At 50.8% G+C, this 17,987-nt stretch overlaps 1 protein-coding gene and 1 long non-coding RNA gene across 3 annotated transcripts; both read left to right on the top strand.

Moving 5' to 3' along the window:
• Positions 1–249: 249 nt before the first annotated feature.
• LOC109317791 lies at positions 250–17,976 on the top strand. The gene is made up of 3 exons (XR_002103118.1): positions 250–288; positions 16,602–16,725; positions 17,032–17,976. It is a non-coding gene; the product is annotated as an uncharacterized LOC109317791 (long non-coding RNA).
• On the top strand, positions 5,010–14,671 carry LOC109317790 (CMRF35-like molecule 9). 2 transcript variants are annotated; one of them, XM_019546673.1, is made up of 2 exons: positions 5,010–5,073; positions 14,062–14,671. In XM_019546673.1, the coding sequence occupies exons 1-2, from the start codon at positions 5,022–5,024 to the stop codon at positions 14,466–14,468; spliced, it is 459 nt and encodes a 152-aa protein (XP_019402218.1). In that variant the 5' UTR covers positions 5,010–5,021; the 3' UTR covers positions 14,469–14,671. The 2 variants fall into 2 exon arrangements, with proteins under 2 accessions (XP_019402218.1, XP_019402219.1); XM_019546674.1 differs by lacking the exon at positions 5,010–5,073 and adding an exon at positions 12,262–12,358.
• Positions 17,977–17,987: the final 11 nt, after the last annotated feature.

Below are 17,987 nucleotides of genomic sequence, written 5' to 3' on the forward strand. Positions count from 1 at the left end.
TCCGGTGTCTGTACATCGCACGGGACTACGGCGGAGAGGGGAAAGCCTGGTGCTGATACACAGGCAGGAGAATGTGCGATGTCTTGGTCAGCATGTACTTTAGCTATAGAGGATACGGAAATCAAGACCAGGTTAAAAGATCCACAATACATACTGACACTCGAAAGAGGACTGTGACCATCATTGCAGAGAAGCTGCAAGCAGATGATTCTGGCGTCTGCTGGTGTGCGTTTTATGACCCTCCTCGCTTTTACCGGCTAGTTGAAGTTCATCGGGCTGTTTTCAGGGGTGAGCATTTGTCAGTATTCTTGTTGGCACATTTTGGTTTCCCCTTCCCAATCTTGGCAGCTCTCTCTGCTGCCAAGTTTGGAGCACAGCCTCAGGAACTCCTGACTGACTATCTGCCCCTGCTCTTTAACCTTTAGCCCCTCTTTCTGGATCACACCAGGAGCTATTTCCCTCTTTCATGTGTACCGGGTACGTTCTTCCCCAACCCTCAGCTTCTTACTATCACCTCCACAGCAGCTGAATTCCTCTTCTCCACTACCGCCAGTACAGATATGACCTAATGCATGGGACTGAAAGAAACATGACAAGTTCTGGAGAAATATTTAGAACAGCTCTTATTTCCAGGGATAACCCAAATACAAAGAATATTTTTTCTAAGTTGGGCAGAATAAGTGTGTTGACATGAGGAGACCAGCATCTTTCTACAATCTGCCACTGAAGATGGCAACAGAGCTGTGCAGCAGGGTACAGTGGATTGGTAAAAGCCAAAAGGGAACAAGGGAGCCATTACGTCTGTAAGCGACAACGCACACAATGGATCGCTTACTCCGTGTCCTACGCTACCGGCAGGGATATCCAGACAGCCGCTTTGCTTACTTAGACCACTCTGCTGAGAAATTTCTCATTGCTGATGGGGACACCCCACAAGTGATGCTAACCGCCGGCTCCTCCCTATCATCCCATGAAGACGATTCCCCAAGGGTTTTCTTTAATGCCTCGTGTTATGTGAAAAGATGTGCATTCGAGAGCAGCCCTTAGAGTTGCGCTGAAAATGGAAAACACTTCAGGGACAAGTCCTCAGCTAGTGTAAAGTAGTCTGGCAGAGCACCAGATTTTGGTGGAGCTGCACTAGCTAGTTCTTGAATAGGATTTTACAAACCTTGTGTAGCAGAGATCAGGAGCTTCAGGAAGTAACAGTCTTCCACTGTCTCCCAGTCTCTACATCCAGGTTCCCTGCAGCCACAGAGAGGTGTAACAATTGAAGAGGGTTCACTTCATTTCCTGAAAGCAATCTTAATTCTCCCCACAGAAGCTGGTGGTCCCATCACTTTATGGGAAGCCCAAAGCACTCGTTTCAGGAGCATCTGTTCAGATCACTGGCCTGAGTGACCTATGCCCATCTTGCTCTCTTGTCTCTCAAAAGGGATGCCTGTTGCATCTCTCAGCATCTAGAGATAACTTTGCTGCAGTCGCCAACACATATCACAAACACGAGAGGTTTCTCTTCCCTTCCTGACAGCAAGTTCACACTGCCAGGAAGCGGACGGAGGGTTGTATTTCCTCACTGGGGAAAAATGCAAAACGCGGTTTCTCAGACACCTGCTCAGATGACGAGCAGCAGTAACGTGGAGCATGAAGTAGGGGGATACCCAGCTTGCTTTCGTGCGTCTCAGACAGGGCGACTATTGGAACTAATTGGGCTTTATTTGCAGGTTTAATAACAGAAAATGTCTTAACAACCCTATACACGGCTCCTGCCTTGAACTTCTCCATACCGGGCTCCAGCAAGAACAGGGAACTAATTAATTGGTCTAATTAAAATTTTTATTGTGGGTGGCACCAGCTCAGCTGGGGAATTACAATTCCCTTCTCAGGCAACATTGATATAACCTTGGCAGCCAACTTGGATTCCAGGATGAAACCCCTCTCCCATCGAGTTTTGCATGCTTCGTCCCGATACGATTCTGCTTCCAAGGGGTATTCCAAGAAACCAGGCTTGGAGCTGCCTTCGAGCAGGCCTGAGAGCATGTCTTTACCTATTCCCAGTCCTCCTTTTCAGAGCATGCATGCTGGCATCCTCTCAGGACTCCTCCAAGGCTACGATGCCTCATGTCATCTCCTTTGAGGGGATGGGCAAACCACACGGCTTCAAATATTATTTTTTTTTGTTCCAGTTGCAGAAACAGTCAGCCCAATCCTTTCCTTTTTGGGCCACAGCACATGCAGCCCATTACAGATGCGAGTCTTGCCAGAAAGCTCTCCTCCATTCATTGCAAGGCAGCACAACAGCAGACAGCAGCACTAGAGCAAACCCGTATCTTAGGGCTTTCCGGACTCAAGGTGGCAGATCCTGGTGCCTAGTCTACACGCTGGATGCAAGCCTGCATCTCAGGAGAGACGGGGCCCTTTCTATCCTGCACACACCAAGAATCATGCTTAATGGTGCTGAGAAGGGACAGGGTAAACTATCTGGCTTATTAACCAGGATCTCCTTTCAGTGACAGCCTTGGGCATCTTGGCTAAGCTCTATCAGCAACTCCATACCTGATAACGGCGCGGTTCCTTGCCACGGGGGAAGTAATGTACCACTTCCCGCCCTGTGCCGGACGGGCCAGGCCACTACATCTCTCCCAACGCGCATCCCTAGCAAGGGGAAGCCCTCTCCTGGGCAGCCTGCAGAAGAGCTGTTATTGTTGTGTTGATTGTGAGCACGCTGCCTAGCTGCAAATAAACCTCAATCAATCTGAATACTCTTTTTTTCTATTTCCCACCCTGGGAACATCTGGATCACGCCCTCCCTGCAAAATGGGTGCTGTGGGACTTGGCTCACTGGGTATAGCACAATTTGAGAACAACACATAGAAGCCCTGGAGAAGGGAATACTGCGAACCATGCAGGAACACAGCATTGCAAGGAGCCTCCTGGACAACCGAGGTCAGGCCCCTGTTGTTTGCCAGCAACCAAGGAACCTACTTAACCACCATGTCAAACCCTCACACACGTTTATGAGGAACAAAGTCTGAAACACCAAGAACACCCTGTGCCCTGCCATTAGTAAGAGGAGGGAAGATGAGGGAGCCGCCAATGCCATGGCAGGGAAGCAGTTAGGTAATATGTGCTCAGACGATACTAGGAAAAGGACAAGACCCCACACTCGAGCAGAAAGACGTCGCAGGCCCTGCCAGTGTGACATGGAGGAAACATCTGTTTCTGACCTGACAGGCCGTGATGAGTTTGACTGAGCGCAAGAGCCAGAGCCTCTAAGCAGAAACCTCCGGGTTCCCACTGCCAACCGAACCATTGGCACGCCTCAGTCAACAGCTCCCCAGTTTAACTGTGGTCACTGTCCCAATTCCTGGGTGGAAGGGGGGTGGGGGCAGGCATTTGCAGAACAACATGCCCCCAAGCCAAAATCCAAACTAAATATAAAAGCAAGAAGAAAAGCTCAGAAGATACAAGAACCCGGGACAAAAAAAGGTCCGTCTTGGTTCCAGGTGGGGATCAGAAAAAGCTCTGAAGCATGGGATTATCCAATGCCCTCCACTGGAAAGAGCAACTTTTCCACTCCTGGGTATGTAAAAATCCCATGACTAAACTAGCAGCGAGATGAGCTACCTGCTAGCCCCAGCTGCTTATTCTCTTCGAAGGGAAAGCAAATGCCCCTCATTCTCTGGGCTGGGGCAGGTACTCTTCCCCTTTACAGCTTTCCTGTGGCGTTTACAGATATACAAATCACAGTAGACAGAGACCTCAAAGGTCATCTAATCTGCTCCTCGGCACATATGTGGCCCAAGACTGGCCAGCAACAAGGACTCTGGGTCAGCACTGGCTGGATCACACGTGGTCACGTCCGTCTGACACAGCCAGAGTTTGCTCCTCAGAGAAGTTGGCTCCGTGCAAACCCCCAGCACAAGACACCGCGCGCAGGTCACCTGCGCTCCCCGGCAAGCACAGGCTAAACTGTATCCCTGACTCTAGGTGGGGAATGAGGGCTTCAGATATCCAGAGCATCCAAAACCAAGAGCCTCCCACATGGCTGGCCAATCCTTGCAAATTTAGTAGGGGGATTATCCCCTCTGAGGAAAAAGAACCAGCAACGCAGCCGGCGTCTCTCTGCCTCCCATCATCTCTGGATCACTGAAAGTGGTAGAGATGTTGAGCTAAGTCTGTGGTTCACAGCAGGTCCTGTTGCTTAAGGAGAAAGGTCCTCCTAGACGTGCCCAGAGCAGCAAGGAGTAGAAAGGCGCTAGAGACCCTCAGCACCAGCCCTCCCCCACCAAGCAGATGGGATGAAGGCAGTGGCCCTAGCAGATCTCTCTGCACCTGCAGAGGAACTCGGGGTGGCCTCTTCCACGGGCCAAGAGCACAAACAGAACCAAGGAAGCAGAAGACCTGCCTCGACCAAATCTCTACGGCTTATTATAGAGGGGACCTGGATCCCAGCAGAAAGAGGTCCACGGAGAAGCTGCGCTGCTGGTGAATGCACCCGATAGCTGGCTGTGGAGTCCAATCATTTAATCCAAACTTCTTCACTTTTAAAAAGGAAAAGGGAGAGCAGCAACAGCAATTTCTGCTGTCACTACACAGCGAGCAGCATCAGAGGTGGTTCTAGGAGGGAAAGTCGCTCCTTATGAAAGAGGAGCTCCCTCTTTCAGTGTGGAAATGGCATGAACCAAAAATTCTCCCCCTTCCCACCCAAGGAAGCTCAGAGCCGGAGCTGCTAGCCTTTACCCCTCCATCACTTCATGTGCTGAACTGAATGTGTATCCCAAGTACAATGACAACACCCAGGGCGGTCAGCAACAGGCCCCTCGCCTCTGGAGTGGCTAAGGTCTGCTGATACCAGCCACTTCCCCAAACGCACCATTTAGCTATTTGTAGACGAGCCTCATTGCAAAAAGAGGCGATGGATTTCCGTACCAAGAGAAACCTCTAGCCACTTCGTATAAGAAATAAAGCAAAACTCGATTTTGCGCTGCAGAGATGAACCCGCTCTAGGCTTGAAGGCAGACATGGAGTGGAGACCCCTATCCCTGCTGCTGTGGCTGGGCCTCTGCATCTCAGGTAAGTAGAGAGGGGATATGTGCCTTGTGGGTTATGAGAGACAGGAGGGATCTGCGTGGTATTTTCTGTTTTCCCCTCATCAGAGGTGCAGGGAGAAGCGTAGGAATCAGAACCACGTTGGGCGCCTGGAAATCCTGCCCCCGGGTCAAGCCCTTCCAGTCCCCGGGAGTTTTCACTGCAATGCCTGGACCAGCCCCTGAACTGCACAAAATGGGGAAAGCATTCCCCAGCCAGCAGCAAAAGCTGAGCAGCCCAAGGCAGACGGGAAGGGCTTGCAAAAGGGACAAAAGGAGAGAGCTTGGGGGTGGGTAGAGGAGGGGCTGTTTACTTCTCTAGGTGGGAAATCTGGGCTGCAGGGGGTTGGGGGCACCGGTAGGCAAGGGGCTGCTAACTGGCTGACCCTGAGCTTAGTGCCAGGCTCATTGCCGATGGGCTGGGAGCCCGGCTAAACAGAGTGGCAGTTTTCAAAATGCCCCTCACAAAAAAGGGGGCAGGTAGCTGCTGCTGCTATTCCCCCTCTTTCAGTGCAGCAGGGGGCCACGGGCATTTCAGCAGCTATCAAAGAGCTTGGGAGCAAGGCCTCCGCTGCTACAATTAACCCTGGCTGAGGGGCAGGGAAAGGGGCAATCGGGGGAATGGGAAGCACCCCAATCTAGGCGTGAGAATGGTGGCCCCTGCCATGATCGCGCCATGCTATTAGTGAGCTGGGCAATTTAAACCAGGTCCTACGTACACCAAAGCAAATATCACTGGGCACCCCCCTCTGGGTTAGTTGCTGAGAAATATTGTACCACACAGGACTAATAAGGGGACAGACTGTGTGCATCTACTTCCTTCTGTCGTGGACATCCCTCCCCCGAAAGTAGTAATTATTGACAGCGCTTTCCCCTACCACCATAAATGAAGCATATGGACTTGTGGAAAGGGCAGGTCCTGGATATTACAGCAACTGTCCAAAATAAAAATCACCTGCTTTATTCCCTCCAAGGAGGCTACCATTTCTGCAAGCTTTATCCAAATCTGGCCAGAAATGACAAAGTTATAGGCTGTTTCAACTTTCCCCCATGGGCAAAATGGTGAAACATTTCAGCTTGCCTCATATTGTACCAAGGCTGTTTCAACCATATCTGTTTAGTTTCAAATTTGCTGTTTCGACCACAAAACAGGTTGAAACAGCGTGGAAACAAAACTGGTGGCGAAATTTCGCAGAGCCCTAGTGACTATTGAAGCTCACTGGGCTTTATTTGCAGGTTTGACTACAGAAAATGTCTTAACAACTCTACACACGGCTCCTGCCTTGAACTTCTCCATACCTGGCTCCAGCAAGACCAGGGAACTACAGAGCACCAGCGAGGTCTCCTTCAGTGTCAGGTAAACTCAGTTGTTTTTCCCGAGGAATGAGCTTTAGTAGTACAGGGATTTCCATTGGTACCAAAGGAGACGAGCGGTGTCATAACCTAGGTCAAGCAGAGAGAGATCCCTGCTGCAAACTACTGCACACACACAATGGGATTTCGATCTCACGCCCAGGGCAGCTTCAGTCTCTCCCAGACAGTAAAGGAGCCGGGCAGCGCTCCCACGTGACAGTCGGTCATAATGTCTCTTCTGGCGGCCTCCTCTTCCTTGTCAGCTCACTCCTCCTCTCCTTCCAGTCCAGCTCATGGCCTATCCTCCTGCTTGGGCTCCTGACCACCAAGACCCTGATGGCCGTGACAACTGCTCTTCTCATGCGAAGACGACGGCACAGAGAGGGGGCACCTGAACAAGTCGGAAGCCTTGATTTCATGGTGCCACAGAGCAGCATGCCTTAAAGCTGAACTGACCCTTGGCTGAAGCTGGGATGCTTGAGGAAATTCCTCACGCTCTGTGCTAATGCTGGCAGCCGTGAAATCCAGATTTAACTAGTAGTTTCTGCCAGAGAAGCTGCTTTTTCATGTAGCCGGGACCCAGACATGTTATCATCTCGTATAGCCCTTTACTGAGCAGAGTTAATCCCCGCAGGAGTCCAGGTGACTGCACCTTGGCCCAACTGAAACGTCTATCGTGGATCACACCGGAGCAGCTGGGGAATTACAACGCGCTTCTCGGGCAACATTGATATAACCTGGGCAGCCAACTTGGATTTCAGCATGAAACCCCTCTCCCATTGTGTCACAAAGTCCACCAGGCCAAGAGTATCTCATCAGTTTTCATAGCAGGAAATGCTAGGTATCTCAGCGCTGGCCAGAAGGGGATTCTAGGTGGAAATCAAAGGAGCAAGGGCTGTAGAGAGCTGAGGGGCAAGGTTCACTAGAAGACTAAAAAGTTAAAGGAGTTTGCTAAGGGTTTGGGAATTTCTGCACACTTCACCTGATAAGACTTTGCTTCTAAGGGGGTATACCCCAATTCCTGAAAACCAGGCTTGTAGCTGCCTTAGAGCAGGACTGGGAGCATGCCGTAACCTATCCCCAGCCCCTCTGCTCGGAGCATGCATGCTGGGATCCACTCAGGACTCCTCTAAGAAGGCTACGATGCCTTGTGTGACCTCCTTTGAAAAGCCAAACCTCTTCAACAAAAACTTTTGTACCAGTTACAGAAAGAGTCATCCTAGTTCCCTCCTTTTAGGCCACAGCACATGCAGCCCATTACAGAAGAGACTCTTGCCAGAGACCTCTAATCCATTCGTGGCAAGGCAACACAACAGCAGAAAGCAGCACTAGAGATGACCCAAAGGGAACGTATCTTGAGGCTTTCCAGACTCAAGCTGGCAGATCCCCTTGTTTGGTGCCTGTCCTACACACTGGATCCAAGACTTCATCTCAGAAGAGTCAGGGGCCTTTCTATGCTGCGTACACCAGGCTTCATGCTTAATGGCATTGAGAAGGGACAGCAAATTATTTGACCCATTAACCAGGATCTCTGATCAGTAACAGCCTGGGGGATCTTGGCTAAGCTTTTAAAGCGACTCCGTACCTGATAATGGAGCAGTTCCTTGCCACGGGGGAAGTAACGTACCACTTCCTACCCTGTGCCAGACAGGCCAGGCCACTACATCCCTCCCCAAACGCATGCTGTTGCACATCCCTAGCAAGGGGAAGCCCTCTCCTGGGCAGCCTGCAGAAGAGCTTTTATTCACAGAACATAGTTGTGTTGATTGTGACCGCTCTGCTTAACTGCCAATAAACATCAATAAATCTAAATACTCCTTTTTTCTGTTTCCCTCCCCGAAATGGCGGGATCACGCCTTCCCTGCAAAACGGGTGCTGTGGGACTTGGCTACTGGGTATAGCACAATTTGAGAACAACACATAGAAGCCCTGAGGAAGGGAATAACATGAACAACACAGGATTGCAAGGAGCCTCCTAGACAATCCAGGTCAAGAAACACGTACCCAAGGAATCTACTAAACCACCAATTCAAATCCTCACACATATCTACAAGGAACACAATCTGAAACACCAAGGACACTCTGTGACCTGCCATTGGTAAAAAGAGGGAAGGTGAGGGAGCTTCCAGTATCCTGCCACTAGAACGGCAGGAAACAGTTAGGTAATATGTACTCACACAGTACTAAAACAAGGACCAGACCCCACACTACAGTGGAAGGTCCAAAAAAAAAAAAAAAAAAAAAAAAAAAATACCACCCCAAAAACCAGAAACTGCAGTTCATGCCAGCATTATCACACTTCAGTCATGAACACGTTACCCAAACAGAGATAAGGGACTGTGCAGGTCACAGCGCCAAACTGCAGAGCCCATAGGATTTCCGGTTTTGGTAAATGGACCAAATTAGAAACTGGTATACAACCAAATAAGGATGTGTGCATGTGATGGGTTTGTGAAACAAAGGAATATCCTGACAGGGCAGAACACGGACAGTATGATGACCACAGGGAAACCAGTCAACAATACCTGGGAATTAAGAGTCATCAGAGGGGAGAAGAATACAGGAGGGATTTCAGAGCAGCAAGGGGTCCCCCGCAGGGAAACCCGAGGCCACCATGGACAGAGGACACACCACCACCACATCTCATCCACCCCACTGTGGGGGAGGGGGGACGCACTCGGCTTTCGACTTCCAGGCTGCTGACATCTGACATTCGAGAAAGAACCGCAGGGTGCCGCTCGCGTACTGGCCAACGTACCTTGATTCTGTGACTCTAGGACTGGTCGATATAGAAATGTTTGCATTATTCTTACTTGCTATCACTGCATTTCAGTAACATTCACTTATTACCGAATGGAGACTTCACGGTCCGTCTGAGGGTTTGGATCCACCCAGAACAAGCTATCTGGGTCATGACTCCAGTGCCAACAGAAGAACCTGTAAGACGACAAAGAAGTTCTTCTTAGTTGCAGATGGAGACCACGAAAAGCACCCTTCCACATATGGTTATATATAAATCCCATGACACAACTAGCAGCAAGATGAGCTAACCTCAGCTGCTTATTCTCTTTAAAGGGAAAGCAAATGCCCTTGCACCTCCGGGCTGGGACAGGTTCTCTTCCTCTTTTTAGCTTTTCTGTGGGATTTACAGATAGACAATCACAGCTGACAGGGATCTCAAAGGTCACCTACTGTGTTCTTCTACGTGACCCAAGACAGGCCAGCACCAAGGACTCTGGTCAGCGCTGGATGGATCACACATGGTCACGTCCATCTGACACAGCCAGAGTTTGCTCCTCAGCAAAGTTTTCTCTGTGCAAACCTCCAACAATGCGTAACGGTCACCTGCACCCCCAGCCAAGTGCAGGCTAAACTGCAGGTTGGGGAAAAGGATTCTGGGTGTTGAAGAGCGAACCAAGTCACAGCATCCCCTGGCAGGGGCTGCACAGTTCCAACTTGGGGAAACTTTTGACCTATGCTGAGAAACGACCCACTTACGGATGGGGCTTATCAGAATGGCCAACAACAGCCAAGACGGTGTAAACGTGGTGGCAACCACCTTGTGAGAAGAGGCGGATGCTTTTTTGCTGAGAGTGATGAGTGCCATCTGATTGGTGGGAGAACAACTGACAGATGTCAGTGTTACAAGAGGAGCTCGCACCAGAGGTGCGAGTCTCAGTGTGGAGAGTCGAGTGTGAAGTTGAGATTGTGAGAAGGCCGAGTTGAGGTGCGAGAGTGGATGCGGGGCGGCCAGACCTCTCTGTGTGCGTGTTATTGCTTGCGAGAGAGGTGGGAAGAGGCAGGTGCTTGTTAGCTGCTGTGCGGTTGTGCCGTTCGTGAGTTCGGACCGTGGTCCATTGGACGGCGCGTACGCACGGAGAGTGAGGGCTCGGAGCGGCCGAACTCCCATGCTGGCGAGAAGCTTGCGTATGAAGCTTGTACCAGAGGAGAGGTGCAAAGCGCTCTGGAGCATTGTGCCGGAGGGCCTGGGAGAGCAGAGGACAACAGGGTCCAGTGTGAGAGCAGTGCCAAGAGAGCGAGTTTGTGCAAGGTGAACGCCCGTCGGCACTTAATGCTACACTGATCAGGCACGTGAGAGCTGAGGAGCTGTGGGATTTCCTCCCCGTGTCTGATAGTAGTACTGGGGGTGCTAGTGGTACTGCCTCTTGCTTTCTCATTTACCTGTGGTTATTGTTCTTGTTGTTCAATATAGATATTGTGATTACCCCCTATTTTCTATCACTTGCTTATTACTAATTATTTTAGCACTGAGTGGGGCCAGGCTGCAGGCCCATGCTCAGTGAAGGTCCACCCCCGCCCCTTTCCATTTACTGTGGGGCTAATAACTCCCCTAATGAGCTCGTTTTGATTCAACGTGGTGTCCTTTGCATCTGAAACCAAGAGCCTCCCACATGGCCAGTCAATCCATGCAGGCACAACAGGGATCATCTCCCCCGAGACAAAGAACCAGCAACCCAGCAGGCGTCTCTCTGCCTCCCACCATCTCTGGATCACTGAAAGGGGCAGAGATGCTCAGCTGAAGTCTGTGGTTCAGAGCAGGTCCTCTTGCTTGAGACGACAAAACCTGTAGACGTGCAGAACTGAAAGCGAAGTCGAAGTTTTCCTCAGAAAAGCGCAGCGTAGCAAGGAGACAAGAGGCTGCCCCAGCGCAGGAAGCAGGGAAACACTGCGCAACTTGCGCTGGCCTCGCTAGGGACAGAGGCACTGAGCCAGTGGGGGCCGGTGCGATGTAGAGAAACACCCCTGGACGCAGATGATTTTCGCACAAGTGTGAACGGGGCAAGAATCCAGCTCATTGTACAAGTTAGGAGGGCAGAACCAGCTACCACACCGTTCAAAGGCGTGTGAGAAATGGGGTTATAAGGTCTCGGTCCAGGGGGGTTACTTACAAGTCAGGCCAGCTGTGGCCAGGAGAAGGGCAGATGCCACGGCTACTATCTGTGCTGACACTGCAGATCAAAGGGCTTCTTTTTCTTCTCCTTGACTAATGCCCAGGGAGACATCCTTATGCCAGGCCCAAAGCAGCACGGGGTAAAGGCACTAGAGACTCTCGGTATTAGCCCTCCCCAACAAGACCAAGGAGCTGGGATCAAGTCAGTAACCTTCTGCATGCATACATGCCAAAACACCACGCCTGATCTCTCTGCACCTGCAGAGGAACTCGGGGTGGCCTCTTCCACGGGCCAAAGGCACAAACAGAACCAAGCAAAGAGAAGACCTGCCTTGAACAAATCTCTACAGCTTCTTATAGAGGAGACCTGGATCCCAAGAGAAAGAGGTCCAAGGAGAAGGTGCACCGCTGGTGAAAGGACCTAATAGCCGGCAGTGGAGTACAGTCATTTAATCCAAAGTTCTTTACTTCTCAAAAGGAAGCGAGACAGCAGCAGCAATTTCTACGCCCGTTACTGCACGGTTAGCAGCATCACAGGTGCTTCTAGGAGGGAAATACACCCATAATGAGAGAGGAGTTTCCCCAAGTATGGAAAAGGCATGACCTACAAAGTCTCCCCCTTCCCACCCAAGGAAGCTCAGCGCCCGAGATGCCAGTCCTTCGCCTCCATCACTCCACATACCGAACGAAATGGATACCCTTGGCACAACGTTCCTCAGGGACAGCACGAGAAGCGCTCAGCAAAAGGCCCCTTGCCTGCAGACTGGCTGAGCTCTGCTGATACCAGCCACTTCCTCAAAATGCACAATTTAACTATTTGTAGACGAGCCTCGTTGCAAAACGTGCTGATGGATTTCCGTAACAAGACCAATCTCCTGCCACTTCCCATAAGAAACAAAACACAACTCTACTCTGCGCTGCAGAGATGAGGCTTTTCTGGGCTTGAAGGCAGGCATGGAGTGGAGACCCCTATCCCTGCTGCTGTGGTTGGCCTTCTGCATCTCAGGTAAGAGGAGAGGGGATTTGATGCCTTGTGGGTTATCAGGGGCAGGTGGGATCTGCGTGGTATCTTCCATTGTGCCCTTGTCAGAGGCGCAGGGAAAAGTGCACGAATCAGGACCACGTTGGGCGCCTGGGAATCCTGCCCCCCAGGTCAAGCTCTCCCAGTGCCTGGGAGTTTTCAGTGCAATGCCTGGACCAGCTCCTGAACTGCACAAAATGGGGAAAGCATTCCCCAGCCAGCAGCAAAAGCCAAGCAGTCCAGGGCAGGGAGGAAGGGGTTGCACAAGGGACAAGGGGAAGACAGAGATGAGGGTGGGTAGGGAGGGGCTGTTTACTTCTCTAGGTGGGAAAATTAGGGCATTGGAGGGGTCTGGGGGCTGCCTTTGCAGATGGTCCTGGCACCAGGTAGGTGAATGACTGCTGACTGCCTGATGGTGCTGAGCTCAGTGCCAGACTCACGTGTGACGGGCCAGGAGTGTGGCAGAGGAGAGCGGCATTTTTTGAGGGGAAGTTTCCTCCCTGCCTCTCAAACAACGCGGGGCAGGCGGCTGCTACTGCTGTTCCTGCCTCTTCCGATGGGCATTTCAGCAGCAATCAGAGGCCTGGGGAGCAAGGCTTCTTCTCCTGCAATTAAACCTGGCCCTAACCCTTCTCCTTAGCCAGCGGGAAGTGGTGTGGCAGTGCTACATCCTGGGCGTGAAAATGGTGGCAGCCGCCACAATCGGGATATGGTATTAGCAAGCTGGGCCTGCGACTTGAACCAAGCCTTACGTATACCATGGCAAATACAACTGGGTATCCCAATGATGTGGTTGCCCAGAAACATTGTACTATACAGGAGTAATAAGGGTGTGCATCAATCAACTTGCTTCAGTCATAGAGATCCCTCCCCGAAAACTAGTAATTACTGACAGTGCTTCACCCAGCAACCATAAATGAAGCATATGGACAACGTGGTAGGGGAAAGGGCAGGACTTGGATATTACAACAACCGTCCCCCACCCCCCCCAAAAAAAATAAAATTAAAAAACAACAAAAAAGAAAAATCACTGACACAAGAGCCTGTGGGCACCAAGGCCATCTCCATGCCAGAGCAAAAGAAATAGCCAGTTCACTTCAGGGCACCTTTCTTACTCACTTGGAGGTAAGTTAAGAATACTATCAGTAGGATGCATGGAAATTACAAAATGTCATGCTAGTATGAGACCAGAACGAGGCCCAGGAAATCTGAGGGTGTTTGCTTTGAGTTGGTTCGAACAGTAAAATGCTTCCATGACATTTTGCTTCTATGAGACTGCAGCACGTGACGGGACTTGGATCGACTGATCCAGATGCAGCTGCAGTGGCTACATAGGAGCTTGTTTGCAGCTCACAAACACAGACACGGGAAGGGGCAGAGATGGCACAGGGAACTCACCCCACTCAAGACACTGCAGATGCAGCAAATCCTTACAGGAAATGGGACTACAGCCTGGGGAGTGCTCAGGTGTGCAGGGGGCATAGGAAGCAAATACAGTGGGAGGTCACCTTTCTGAGGGAGCTGGGGGATGAACTGAAAATACTGCTTATCCTGAGCCCTCTCTGGTCCTCCTGGCCCTGTTGTTTGTGCTGTTTTCAAATCAAATACAGGAGTGCAAGGCTCCCGGGACTGGGGAGGCCGCCCTGCCTCCAGCACAGTCTTTGTTGACCCAGCTTCACGTTTTCCAGGACTTCAAGCCCAAGAGTATGACGCCGTGGAGAGCAGAGAGGAGGGAGAGACCCTCTCTGTCCAGTGTCCCTATAACCAACAGCAATACAGGGAAGCAGTGAAAGTCTGGTACCAGCTAAGAGGTGGAACATATTATCAGCTAGCCAGTACCCAATACACCCCTCTGGGAGGTTATCAGAAGGAAGCCAGCCTTGAAAGAACCACGATACAGGATGACAACAGCAAGGGAACTGTAACCATCACCATAAAGAGGCTCCAGCTGCAGGACGCAGGAGTCTACATGTGCGGATGCTTTGGCCATAATCGTACAGTTCATATTCTAAAAACAATTCAATTGAAGGTTTCCCGGCGTGAGTACATTTCCTATCAACTAAATGGCACTTCTTCCTTCTCAGCTTCCACCTGATGTGCCGCACTTGCTGTTAACATCCCTCAGTTTCCCCGCTGTCTCTCACCGTACACGTACCTTTGACCCCTCTTTCTCATCTCACACAAGAACCTGGCCTAGATCACAAGGGAGCTGAGGGATTCAGCCCAGAGGCTGCTGGTGCTTTTTCAGTAACCGTTCTTCATTCTTCTCTTCAACCCCCCAAATTACTTCTAAGATTTCTTTCAAAACAGGCCCCGATGAAGGATGTCTTTCATATATTTGTGCAACTCCATCCCAACTCCGCAGTGAGCCTAGTAAAAGATATCACCCTTCGATTACTTCAAACTGACTATATGCTTTCTCCTTAGTTGGCCTGCAGGGCACTTCAGACTGAATACTCCGGTCCATTCAGACCAGGGAAGAATTTGTCTGTCCGTCCATCCACCCACCCACCCGTGTATCACTCACGGCAAATTTCTCTCAACACCACAGTCAGATCCTACTGACCATATGTGATGTTTTCATAGGAGTCCAAGAACACAAAGCTGTGGAGGGGCAGCATGTGTCCGTCCAGTGCCTGTACAGCACGCAGAACTACAGCAGAGAAAGGAAAGCCTGGTGCCGATACACAGGCAAGAATAAGTGCCATGTCCTGGTTAGCACTTATTTTAGCTATGGGAGATATCAAAATCAAGGCCAGGTTGAAAAAAACACAATACACGACAACACTCAAAACAGGACTGACCATCACCTTGGACAAGCTACAAGCAGATGATTCCGGTGTCTAGTGGTGCGCCCTTTATATCCCTCCTCACCTTTACCAACTACTTGAAGGTCAATTGGCTGTGTCCAAAGGTAAGCGAGGGTTGACAAAACGTTCTTGCTGGCAGATTTCGGCTTCCCCTTCCCACTTCCTCCAGCTCACTCTCTTACACAGTTTGTATCAACTCCTCATCACCTCCCGAATGGTTGCTCCTGTTGTTTAGCCTTCACCTCCTCTTTTTGACTCTTACAACTAAAAACTGTTTCCCCTTTCAGGCGGACTGGGTACGTTCTCCTCCAGCTCTCAACTTCTTAAGATCTGAACACCTCCGTAGCGGCTGAGTTAGTCTTCTCCACTACACCTAGTGCAGATGTGACTGGGTAAATGAGCTTGAAAAAATGGGAAATGTATAGAACAGCTCTAACTTCCAATGAGTTCCCAAATATAAAGAATATATTTTTCTAAGTGCATTGACATGAGGAGACCAACAGCTTTCTAAGAGCTGCCACTGAAGGCCAAAAGAGAACAAGGGAGCCACTGAAGGCACAGACAGTCATGCGGCTACCCACCGTAACTCACAGCGCTTCAAGGAAGTGCCACGATTACAGCGATCGCTCAGACCCAACAGATGCTCCCTGTTGATTCTTGGGGGTTGGGGGATCAGGTGCAGTTTTGAGGTGGGGGCCCCTCCAATTCACCCACCCCACCTTCCAGTGCACACCCACATAAGTTACTGAAGATGCTCTACTTAATGAAGAGGCTGAGCTCAGGCAGATGCCACATTGGAAAGCAACCAAAAAGAAGGGGTTTCAGAGCTCAGGCCAAGAGCTGATGAGCTCTTGGCAATCATAATTTTCTGCAGTTAGACACTACGTTGGAATTGCTTGGGGAAGCAAAACTTGGTAGGACTCATTATGAAAGTCTATGGTCTCTCCTTCCATATTCCTAGCGCATGTGGTAATGATGGAAGACATACCAGGGCCAAGTCCTCAGGTGGTGTAAAGAAGTATGGCATAGCATCAGATTTGGGTGGAACCGCACTAGCTTGCTGTTTCAGGGACATCTGTTCAGATCACTAGCCTGAGTGACCTGGAGCATGAGGAGGGGATGCCCATCACGCTCCCTTCTCTCAAAAAGGAAGCCTGTTGCCTGTCCCGGTATAGAGAGATAACTTCACTACAGTCACCAACAAACATCAAAAACAAGAGACGCCTTTTCACTTCCCGACAGCAAGTTTACACTCTGCCACAGAGCGGATGGTTTCATCTCCGCACTGGGGACGAACACAAAACATGGTTTCTTGGGCACTTTTCAGATGATGAGCAGGAGTAACATGGAGCGTGGGGGAAGGGATACCCAGGGAATAATGCGGCTCAGACAGGGCGACTTTTGGACTTTATTTGCAGGTTTAACTACGGAAAACATCCCAACTACTCCTCCACACACCGGTCCTGCCTGGAAATCCTCCACACCTGACTCCAGAAACAACAGGGAGCCACAGAAAAACAGCGAGGTCTCCTTCAGTATCAGGTAAAGTGATGTTATTCGTGGGGAAATGAGCTTTGACTTCCTGTAAACCGCAATACAGCCGTTTCCATTACTAGCAAAGGTGCAAAGAGGTGGTGTAACCTAGGTCAAGCAGAGAGAGATCCCTGCTGCAAACTACTGCACACACACAATGGGATTTCAGTCTCACACACAGGGTGCAGCTTCGTTCCCCCCTGCACAGTAAAGGAGCCGGGCAGCGCTCCCACGTGACAGTCGGTCATAATGTCTCTTCTGGCGGCCTCCTCTGCCGTGTCAGCTCACTCCTCTCCTCCTTTCTTCCCAATCCAGCTCATGGCTTGTCCTCCTGCTTGCGCTCCTCACCACCAAGACCCTGATGGCCGTGACAATTGCTCTTCTCGTGAGAAGACGACTGCACAGAGAGGAGGCACCTGAACCAAGTCTGCAGCCTTGATTTCACGGTGCCAAAAAGCAGCACGCCTTAAAGCAGGACTGACCCGTGGTTGAAGCCGGGACGCTTGAGGAAATTCCTCATGGTCTTCGCTCACATTGGCAGCCGTGGAAACCAGATTTATTAACAGCTTCTCCAAGTGATGGTGCTCTCAGGGAGCCAGGGCCCAGACACGTTATCATCTCGTGTAGCCCTTTACTAAGTAGAGATCACCACCACGGGAGTCCAGGCGACCGCATCTTGCCCCAGCCAAAACCTCTGTTGTTGGTGGTATCAGAGCAGCTGGGGAATTACGCTCCCCTTCTCACACAACATCGCTATAACCTCAACAGCCAGCTTGAATACCAGCATGAAACCTCCCTGTTGCGCGGCAGAGCCCGCTAGGTCAAGAGCATCTCGGCAGGTCATCGAGACAGGGAACGCTAGATAGCGCAGCACTGCCCAAAACGGGACTCGACATTAAGTCGAATGAGCGAGGGCCCTACACAGAGACGAGGAGTCTTCTTCAGGACAGTAAAAGCTGCAGAGCTCAAGTGACGACTCTGGGACATTGGGACACTTCACCCTGATACGACTCTGCTTCCAAGGGAGTATTCCTCAATGCCTGAAGATCAGGCGTGTAGCTGTGTTAGGCTAAGACAGAGCAGCCCCGAGACCACAGTCTCAGGCCCTCTGCCGTCAGCGAGCATACTGGCACCCACGGAGGACTCCTCCAAGCAGGCTACGATGCCTCATTTCCACGAAGGGGGGCGCTGAAGTTGTGAGCGGGTCGGACTGCTTGACCGCAGGGTTTCTGGGAGGGCGGGGAGGCCTGGTATACAGGATAAAAAAAAAA

Source organism: Crocodylus porosus, unplaced genomic scaffold (assembly GCF_001723895.1).
Source record: "Crocodylus porosus isolate Cpor-Errol unplaced genomic scaffold, CroPor_comp1, whole genome shotgun sequence".
Lineage (NCBI taxonomy): Eukaryota > Metazoa > Chordata > Crocodylia > Crocodylidae > Crocodylus > Crocodylus porosus.

Bases quoted from the DNA above. Each gene is read 5' to 3' on its own strand.
- LOC109317790 (XM_019546673.1), top strand. From the start codon at position 5,022: ATGGAGTGGAGACCCCTATCCCTGCTGCTGTGGCTGGGCCTCTGCATC. The intron at 5,074-14,061 runs GTAAGTAGAGAG...CACGTTTTCCAG, and splicing joins GCTGGGCCTCTGCATCTCAG to GACTTCAAGCCCAAGAGTAT.